This window comes from Thalassophryne amazonica, chromosome 7, assembly GCF_902500255.1.
Source record: "Thalassophryne amazonica chromosome 7, fThaAma1.1, whole genome shotgun sequence".
Classification (NCBI taxonomy): Eukaryota; Metazoa; Chordata; class Actinopteri; order Batrachoidiformes; family Batrachoididae; genus Thalassophryne; species Thalassophryne amazonica.
In genome coordinates, this window is record NC_047109.1 from 93,273,392 (window position 1) to 93,284,440 (window position 11,049).

The following is an 11,049-nucleotide window of genomic DNA, read 5'->3' on the forward strand; positions in this document are numbered from 1 at the left end:
CAAAGCGCACCATGGCTGATATCGATACAGACACCGACACTGGCACTGCAGATACGCCTATGGACAGCAATGTCTGTAACGTCGTTACTCCTCCTCCTAAAAAAAAAAAACAAACAAACAAAAAAGAATGCAAAAATACAGGGGAGAATGAGAAAAGGAAAATGGCTGGGTGGAAAAGGTGCGCTATAACAGTATTGTTTACTTTTCAGACTTTATTTTTTGCACTTTTTATTACACTAAATGTGTAAATGTGCACTGTTACATTGTTTTGCACTGTTACATTGTTTTGGATGATGCAAATTTTCTATTGTTTTTTTTTTGTTTGTTTATACAATTTTAAGTTAAGCAATAGCACTACAGAGATTTATTTTTAAAGAAGACAGAATGCTCATATTGAAATTGTGAGTGAAAATTTATTTTGCTCCTTTCACAGCATGTCTTTTTCCTGGTTCTCTCCCTCAGCCCCAACCAGTCCCAGCAGAAGACTGCCCCTCCCTGAGCCTGGTTCTGCTGGAGGTTTCTTCCTGTTAAAAGGGAGTTTTTCCTTCCCACTGTAGCCAAGTGCTTGCTCACAGGGGGTCGTTTTGACCGTTGGGGTTTTACATAATTATTGTATGGCCTTGCCTTACAATATAAAGCGCCTTGGGGCAACTGTTTGTTGTGATTTGGCGCTATATAAAAAAATTGATTGATTGATTGATTGATTTTGCACTAAAAATAAATTGCTAAATAATAATTTGTTTTCCATGTGTTCATATCAGAACAAATGCATGTATGTATCTACCTAAATTCAGGGTCAAGTCAACAGTCAAATGGTTAAAAATGTTAAAAATCGTTTCACACAGACGCTAGGAAGGGTGAAGGCAATGGTCAGTCGGCCGGTCGGCCCTGGCGGTGAGGTGTCCCTTATTTATTTTTCAGAGAGTTGGCAACCCTACTCTGCAGGCACCCCCAGCGCAGCATTATTATTTTCCTTCTTGTAAATAAATATCTTTTTGTTCATAACCCACTCTGTTCCTTGCTCCCAGCATTTGGGTCCATAGCCTGAAACGGTCCGGCTCCATCCAGACCCCTAACCATAACAGTGTATATGATAACAAGAACCTAAACAATTTATTAGTATATTAAGACAGTAAACTGACATTAAAAAATTCATAATTAACAGGAAACAAAAGGGTTGAGTTCATCTAAAAACTGTTGAGGTCTAAGGTTCTAAAAACAATCTGGACTCACACACCATTCCAACTCATAGAAAGTTTCCACAATTTATTAACCACACTTGAAAAATGCCAGCTACCTATTTTATAAACACTACCCAATCTAGCACCATGCTGCTACTATATATATATATATATATATATATATATATATATACATATATATATATGGCTTCATAAACAGTTAAATGTGAGTAATAGAAACAACAATTAAGCTTGACACTTAAAACTAAAAACCATGTCAATATTTAGCTACAATTTAAAGGCACAGTTTGAAATTAATTATGAACAAAGTTATCTCATTTGCATCTCATCATATATTCACATGCAGGGCTGCTCATTACGCTGTGCACACATGTACTGTCACATTGAGGCGCTGTGTTCAGCTGCTGTTCTGTTTTTCTCAAAAACTATTTCACAATGTGGTTTTGCCCACATTAATATCAACTGCTGGACATTTAGCTCTATAAGTCATCGCCTCGTGTCTCTTTATCGTCACTTCCCTCCGCTGTGAAGCCTGTGGATTCTGAGGACGTCTTTCTGTCCTTTCTTTCCACAGGTGCAACTGAGTCTGACCGCTGGGTCCCCCGTGAGAAGTAGCGAGATGAGCCAAACGATACAAGGTCCTCTGCGAAGGCGTGTTCGAGCACAAGGTATAAGGACTGCTTGATCTTCTTCTGGAATTCGTCACACATAAAGACGTAGAGCAATGGGTTCAGGCTGCTGTTGAAGAAGGCCAGGCTTACCGCTAGTCGGCCTCCAATTTTAATGGTCATGTTCGAACCGCGTGTTATTTCCAGTAACTGAAAAACATGAAAGGGCAGCCAGCAAACGAAGAAGGCGAGAATGATAAAGATGATCCGGAAAGGTCTCCGCTTCTTCATTCGCTGGATGCGCTGTGCACGCACACCTATAGCTATATAGGCGGCAAATATGATCAGGAATGGAATGAGGAAGCCTAGAATGAAGCGAACAATGATCAGAATTTTTGGTTTGTCTCTTCCCCATTGTGGGGAATAAGCACATACCGTCTTCCCCTTATATGGCAACACCTCGCGGAAAATGGTGTTGGGTACGCTACAGCCCACTGAAATTAACCAGATGGCAGCACAAATTAGCTGAGTTTTACATATGGTGCGGTGGTTTTGTGCCCACACAACCACCCAGATGGAAAGGCAGCGATCAAAGCTTATGCCCACCAGCAGAAAGATGCTGGCAAACATGTTGATCGCCGTCACGAAGCTGGAAAGTTTGCACATCAATTGTCCGAAAGGCCAGAATCCCTGAAAGACTGAAATAATCTGGAAGATGAGGAAGGCAGTAAAGAGGAAGTCTGCCAGGGCCAAGTTGAGAAACCAAACTGAGTTAACAGTTTTCTTCATCCTGAAGCCTGTTACGTAGATGACGAGTCCGTTGCCAATTATTCCAAGCCCAAATATCAAGCAGTATATAACTGCAGTGGTTAAGTCTATGCTGGTGAGACCTTCACCTGCAAGACAGAAACTGATGTTAGTAGCAGTAATCTGAACACAGAAAAATGCATGTCATATAATTTTTGTTTAACTAATAAGAACAAAGCACACAGTCAACTTTCACACTGTGTCCATTAAATACATATTTCTCCAAATGTAAGATTTTGAAAACAAATGTAATTTCTGCAGCTATAAACCAGAATTTGCATTTACTTTGTTAATAAATACAACCAGTTACAAAATTTATTCTCGCATTAAAATTGAACAGGATAAAAATAACTTACAAAATTATTGTAAACCTGTTTATTTGGATATGGCAAATTTCACATACATGAATTTGAAATAAAGGTTATCTAAATCTCAATGGATTGTATCTGAATTAAAAACAAACAAACAAAAACTAAAGCTCTCAAGCTGCAGTGAACTTTAAGTTTTTATTATTCCTGTACAATTATACTGAGCACAAGTCTGACCTGTACGTGTGAATGTTTTCTTGTTAAATATTTGGGGGAAATTTTCAGAATATCTATAAATCAGATAATAATTAAATTGATTAATTAATTACGACTAATAATTAACTCAGAAAAAGTGAAAGCATTACTGTTCTGCAAAGAATTGTACATATATTACAAACAGTGTTCATGCTGTGATCTGAATCTTTGAGGGAAACATGTTTCACACATTTTGGGTCACCTTCTGCACCTTAATAATTACAGAAAACTATCAAGTAAATTCAATTCTTTGTTCATTTCTGCTCAACTGCACACACAGTAAGGGGAAAGATAATGATCAGCACTAACACGTTTCTATTCATTCAAAGAACTTGGAGCTTAAATAAAAATGTGTTTACAAGACATCATCACTTTTCTGTTACTGTAATCAGTCTTATCTTGCATTCTATCTATGCATTTATACCCTTGTAAGTTAATAAAAAAATCTTACCTGTCCGCATTATTCTGCTGTGAGGAGTTTATCGCTGAAGTGGTTTGCTTTCTGATGTTACACCAGATTCACTCTCTGATTACTCCTCCTTCTGCAAAAACTACCAATGACACATAAGACACATTATTTCTACTGCTGCATGATTTTGCACCATGAATCTGTCTGATGAATCTGGAGCTGATAGTATGTGAACAAACATGGAAAATTTACAGGGCAACCCAAACTTTGAAGGCGCTTCAACATGCTTTTTCTTCAGCAATGGAGTCTTGCGTGGTGCACGTGCATACAGGCCATGCAATTGTGTGCATTCCTTATTGCCTTCTTTGAAACAAAAACTGATGCATTGGATGAACTCAATTCAGTTATGAGCAGGATTTCCATCTAATAGATATATGGAGCCCCAACTCAAATAAAGTGCATCCATGCAAGAGCATTTAATTTAATTTAGTTGGGATTACATATATTTATCCATCCATCCATCCATTTTCTTCCGCTTTATCCGGAGTCGGGTTGTGGGGGCAGCAGCTCAAGCAAAGCCGCCCAGACCTCCCGATCCACACACACCTCCTCCAGCTCCTCCGGGGGAACCCCAAGGCATTCCCAAGCCAGCTGAGAGATATAGTCCCTCCAGCGTGTCCTGGGTCTTCCCCGGGGCCTCCTCCCAGTGAGACGTGCCCGGAACACCTCTCCAGCGAGGCGTCCAGGGGGCATCCGGAAAAGATGCCCGAGCCACCTCAACTGACTCCTTTCGATGTGGAGGAGCAGCGGCTCGACTCCAAGCTCCTCCCGAGTGACCGAGCTCCTCACCCTATTTCTAAGGGAGCGCCCAGCCACCCTGTGGAGGAAACTCATCTTGGCCGCTTGTACTCGCGATCTCGTTCTTTCGGTCATGAGCCAAATCTCATGACCATAGGTGAGGATCGGAACGTAGATCGATCGGTAAATCGAGAGCTTTGCCCCCCTACTCAGCTCTCTCTTCACCACGATGGTCCGTTACAGCGACCGCATCACTGCAGATGCTGCACCGATCTGTCTATCGATCTCACGCTCCATCCGTCCCTCACTCGTGAACAAGACCCCGAGATACTTAAACTCCTCCACTTGAGGCAAGGACACTCCACCGACCTGAAGAGGGCAAAGCACCTTTTTCCGGTCGAGAACCATGGCCTCGGATTTAGAGGTGCTGATTTTCATCCCGGATGCTTCACACTCAGCTGCAAACCGCCCCAGTGCACGCTGAAGGTCCTGATTTGACGAAGGCAACAGAACCACATCGTCCGCAAACAGCAGAGACGAGATTCTGTGGTTCCCAAACCAGACCCCCTCTACGCCCTGGCTGCGCCTAAAAATTCTGTCCATAAAAATAATGAACAGAACCGGTGACAAAGGGCAGCCCTGGCGGAGGCCAACGTGCACTGGAAACAGGTTTGACTTACTACCGGCAATGCGAACCAAGCTCCTGCTGTGGTCGTACAGGGACCGGATAGCCCTTAGCAAAGGACCCCGGACCCCGTACTCCCGGAGCACTCCCCACAGGGTGCGCAGAGGGACATGGTTGAATGCCTTCTCCAGATCCACAAAACACATGTGGACTGGTTGGGCAAACTCCCATGAACCCTCGAGCACCCGATGGAGCGTGTAGAGCTGGTCCAGTGTGCCGCGACCAGGACGAAAACCACACTGCTCCTCCTGAATCCGAGGTTCAGCCATCAGTCGAATTCTCCTCTCCAGTACTCTGGAATAGACCTTACCGGGGAGGCTGAGGAGTGTGATCCGCTATAGTTGGAACACACCCTCCGGTCCCCCTTCTTAAACAGAGGGACCACCACCCCGGTCTGCCAATCCAGAGGCACTGTCCTCGATCGCCACGTGATGTTGCAGAGGCGTGTCAGCCAAGACAGCCCCACAACATCCAGAGACTTAAGGTACTCAGGACGGATTTCATCCACCCCAGGAGCCTTGCCACCGAGGAGCTTTCTAACCACCTTCGTGACTTCGGCCTGGGTAATGGATGAGTCCGCCTCCGAGTCCCCAGTCTCTGCTTCCTCTTCAGAAGACGTGACGATGGGATTGAGGAGATCCTCGAAGTATTCCTTCCACCGCCCGACAACATCCCCAGTCAGGGTCAACAGCTCCCCACCCGCACCGTAAACAGTGCTGGTGGAGAGCTGCTTCCGCCTCCTGAGGAGTCGGACGGTTTGCCAGAATCTCTTCGAGGCCGACCAATAGTCCTCCTCCATAGCATCCCCGAACTCCTCCCAGACCCGAGTTTTTGCCTCTGCGACCGCACGGGCTGCGGCACGCTTGGCCTGCCGGTACCTGTCAGCTGCCTCTGGGGTCCCACCTACCAACAAAGATAAGTAGGACTCCTTCTTCAGCTTGATGGCATCCCTTACTTCCAGTGTCCACCACCGGGTTGGGGGATTGCCGCCGCGACAGGCACCAGAGACCTTGCGACCACAGCTACGAGCAGCCGCATCGACAATGGAGGTGGAGAACATGGTCCACTCAGACTCCATGTCTCCAACCTCCCCCGGGATCTGGGAGAAGCTCTCCCGGAGGTGGGAGTTGAAGACCTCGCTGACAGAGGGTTCCGCCAGTCATTCCCAGCAGACCCTCACGATACGTTTGGGCCTGCCAGGTCTTACTGGCTTCCTACCCTCCCAGCGGATCCAATTCACCACCAGGTGGTGATCAGTCGACAGCTCTGCCCCTCTCTTCACTCGAGTGTCCGAGACACGTGGCCGAAGGTCAGATGATACGACTACAAAGTCGATCATCGACCTCCGGCTCAGGGTGTCCTGGTGCCACGTGCACTTATGGACACCCTTGTGCTCGAACATGGTGTTCGTGATGGACAAACTGTGACTAGCACAGAAGTCCAATAACTGAACACCACTCGGGTTCAGATAGGGAGGCCATGCTTCCCGATCACCCCCCTCCAGGTCTCACTGTCGCCGCCCACGTGGGCGTTAAAATCCCCCAGGAGAACAATGGAGTCCCCAGTCGGAGCGCTATCTAGTACCCCTCCCAGGGACTCCAGGAAGGTCGGGTATTCTGCACTGCTGCTCGGCCCGTAGGCCGAGACAACGGTGAGAGACCTGTCCCCAACTGGAAGGCGTAGGGACGCGACCCTCTCGTTCACCGGAGTGAATTCCAACACTTGATGACTGAGCTGGGGAGCAATAAGCAATGCGACCCCAGCTCTCCGCCTCTCCCCGTGGGCGACGCCAGAAAAATGAAGCGTCCAGCCCCTCTCCAGGAGTTGGGTACCAGAGCCCAAGCTGTGCGTGGAGGTGAGCCCGACTATCTCTAGTCGGTATCTCTCAACCGCCCGCACAAGCTCAGGCTCCTTCCCCCCTAGCGAGGTGACATTCCACGTCCCAACAGCCAGGGGCTGTGAGCATGGACCGGGCCGCTGGGCCACCCGCCCTCAACCGCCACCCAATCCTCTCTGCACCCGACCCCCATGGCCCCCTCTGCAGGTGGTGAACCCACAGGAGGTACATATATTTATTAGATGGAAATCCTGCCCATAACTGATTTGAGTTCATCCAATGAGTCATTTGTTTGAGTGATACAAAACTGACTCATTGGATTGGATTCCACCTAATATAGTTGTATGTAAAAGTTGTGCACCCCTGATGATTTCCAAGATCTTCCTTTATAAATCAATAGTTGTTTGGATCAGCAATTTCAGTTAAATATATCATATAGCAGACAAACACAGTGATATTTGAGACGTGAAATGAAGTTTATAGGATTTACAGAAAGTGTGCAATAATTCGTTAAACAAAATTAGGCAGGTGCATAAATTTGGGCACCCCAACAGAAAAAAAAAAAATCAATATTTAATAGATCGTCCTTTTACAGAAATAACAGCCTCTAAACACTTCCTATAGCTTCCAAGAAGAGTCTGGATTCTGGCTGAAGGTATTTTGGACCAGGTATTTTGGACCAAACATCTCAGGTTTGTTGGTTTCCGAGCATGGACAGCCTGCTTAAAATCACACCACATATTTTCAATAATATTCAGGTCTGGGGACTGAGATGGCCATTGCAGAATGTTGTACTTGTTCCTCTGCATGAATGCCTTAGTAGATTTTGAGCAGTGATTAGGACCCTCAACTTTAACAAGATTCCCAGTACCTGCACTGGCCACACAGCCATATAGCATGATGGAACCACCTCCAAATTTTACTGTAGGTAACAAGCATTTTTCTTGGAATGCCGTGTTCTTTTTCAGCCATGCATACCGCCCTTATGTTTCATCAGTCCACAGCACCTTATTCAAAACTGAAGCTAGCTTGTCCAAATGTGCTTTAGCATACCTCAAGCAACTCTGTTTGTGGTGTCTATGCAGAAAAGGCTTCCTCTGCATTACAGCATCATACAGCATCTCTTTGTGCAAAGTGTGCTGTATAGTTGAACGATGCACAGAGACACAATCTGCAGCAAGATCATGTTGTAGGTCTTTGGAGCAGGTCTGTGGGTTGACTATGACTGTTCTGACCATCTTTTGCTTCAGCTTATTTGAGATTTTTCTTGGCCTGCCACTTCGGGCCTTAACTAGTACTGTGCCTGCGGTTTCCACTGTGTCCACAGTGGAAACTGACAGCTGAAATCTCTGAGATAGCTTTTTGTATCCCCTAAACCATGAATTTGAACAATCTTTATTTTCAGGTCATTTGAGAGGTGTTTAGAGGCTCCCATGTTGCCACTCATTAGAAGATATGCAACAAAGGGAAAAAATTGTAAATGACCACCTTAGATACCCTTTCTCATGATTGGATTCACCTGTGTAAGGAGGTCAAGGGTCAATAGCTTACCAAACCAATTTTTGTTCCAATAATTAGTGCTAAATGTATTCAAATCAATAAAATGACAAGGGTGCCCAAATTTATGCACCTGCTTAATTTTGTTTCAATAATTATTGCACACTTTCTGTAAATACTACAAACTTCATTTCACTTCTCAAATATCAGTGTGTTTGTCTGCTATATATGTTTAACTGAAATTTCTGATCTAGACAACCAATGATTTATAAAGGAAAATCAGGGGTGCCCAAATGTTTGAATGCAACTGTAAATATATGTAGTCCCAACTAAAACACATCCATGCAAGATAATGTAATTTAATTTAGTTGGGACTACATATACAACCCCTGGCAAAAATTATGGAATCACCGGCCTCTGAGGATGTTCATTCAGTTGTTTAATTTTGTAGAAAAAAAAGCAGATCATAGACATGACAAAACTAAAGTCATTTCAAATGGCAACTTTCTGGCTTTAAGAAACACTATAAGAAATCAGAAAAAAAAAATTGTGGCAGTCAGTAATGGTTACTTTTTTAGACCAAGCAGAGGGAAAAAATATGGAATCACTCAATTCTGAAGAAAAAATTATGGAATCATGAAAAACAAAAGAACGTTCCAACACATCACTAGTATTTTGTTGCACCACCTCTGGCTTTTATAACAGCTTGCAGTCTCTGAGGCATGGACTTAATGAGTGACAAACAGTACTCTTCATCAATCTGGCTCCAACTTTCTCTGATTGCTGTTGCCAGATCAGCTTTGCAGGTTGGAGCCTTATCATGGACCATTTTCTTCAACTTCCACCAAAGATTTTCAATTGGATTAAGATCCAGACTATTTGCAGGCCATGACATTGTCCCCATGTGTCTTTTTGCAAGGAATGTTTTCACAGTTTTTGCTCTATGGCAAGATGCATTATCATCTTGAAAAATGATTTCATCATCCCCAAACATCCCTTCAATTGATGGGATAAGAAAAGTGTCCAAAATATCAACGTAAACTTGTGCATTTATTGATGGTGTAATGACAGCCATCTCCCCAGTGCCTTTAGCTGACACGCAGCCCCATATCATCAATGACTGTGGAAATTTACATGTTCTCTTCAGGCAGTCATCTTTATAAATCTCATTGGAACGGCACCAAACAAAAGTTCCACCATCATCACCTTGCCCAATGCAGATTCGAGATTCATCACTGAATATGACTTTCATCCAGTCATCCACAGTCCACGATTGCTTTTCCTTAGCCCATTGTAACCTTGTTTTTTTCTTTTTTCTGTTTAGGTGTTAATGATGGCTTTCATTTAGCTTTTCTGTATGTAAATCCCATTTCCTTTAGGCGGTTTCTTACAGTTCGGTCACAGACGTTGACTCCAGTTTCCTCCCATTCGTTCCTCATTTGTTTTGTTGTGCATTTTCGATTTTTGAGACATATTGCTTTAAGTTTTCTGTCTTGACGCTTTGATGTCTTCCTTGGTCTACCAGTATGTTTGCCTTTAACAACCTTCCCATGTTGTTTGTATTTGGGCCAGAGTTTAGACACAGCTGACTGTGAACAACCAACATCTCAGTGCTCATTGGAAAATTCAGATGTTTAGAAATCCTTCTGTAACCAATGCCATCATTATGTTTTGCAACAATAAGGTTGCAATGACCTTGACAGAGCTCTTTGCTTTTACCCAACATGAAATGTTTCTTGTGTGACACCTTATAATAATACGGTAATGAGACACCTTTTCGTAGGCCATCAGTTGGGACTGAACCAGCTGATATTAATTTGCACTGTCAAGGGGCAGGATTACTTTCTAATTACTGATAGATTTCACCTGGTGTCTTGGTTTTCCATGCTTTTTTTGCACCACCCTTTCTTCAAAGTCAAACTCAAAGTCAAAGTGTCTTTATTTGTCTCCCTAAGGAGAAATTTGCCAGTACATAGCACCCATACATTAAAAACAACACAGTAAGTCAAAGGATAAAATATAAATACACAACATTATTAACATCTTTGTGCAAATTCCGCAATACATACCCTTAAGCTATCTTCCCTGAACTATCTGCTGATTTATGAGCTTCACTGATAATGGAATAAATGAATATTTATATTGATTATATTTACAAAGAGGAACCCTGTACCTCCTTCCTGAGTTAAGTATATTCAGAGTGCAGAACATGAGACTCATCTGTTAAAATATTGTCAGCACATCTGAGAACTGCCTGTTCAAACAACTCTTGGGGAGTTACAGGTACCACCATACCCATGATTTTGCCAGCTATCTTAATCAGATTTAATATTTGAGTTTTTGATTTAACCGTTAAATTACAAAACCAGCTAGTAATACCATACCGTAACACGGACTCAATCGTTGCTCTGTAGAAAATCAGCATAATATTCCTACATACACCAAACAGTCGGAGTCGACGAAGAAAGTGCAAACGCTGGTGGATTCGGGCACAAACACTTGACACTTGCATGTGCCAGCTTAAGTTATTATCGATATAAACCCCCAGATATTTATATGAATCCACCTGTTCAATGTTACGTCCATGTATGGTGACCACACTACGGTCTCCAACAGCCCGAGGGTCCACCAACATCTCCACTG

General features: G+C 43.7%; 1 protein-coding gene across 1 annotated transcript; it reads right to left on the reverse strand.

The window, feature by feature from the left end:
* Nucleotides 1–1,387: 1,387 nt before the first annotated feature.
* LOC117514562 (chemokine-like receptor 1) lies at nt 1,388–3,729 on the reverse strand. The gene is made up of 2 exons (XM_034175086.1): nt 3,632–3,729; nt 1,388–2,706 (listed from the first exon to the last, which is right to left on the reverse strand). Exons 1-2 carry the CDS (start codon nt 3,639–3,641, stop codon nt 1,682–1,684), a joined length of 1,035 nt encoding a protein of 344 aa, XP_034030977.1. The 5' UTR covers nt 3,642–3,729; the 3' UTR covers nt 1,388–1,681.
* Nucleotides 3,730–11,049: the final 7,320 nt, after the last annotated feature.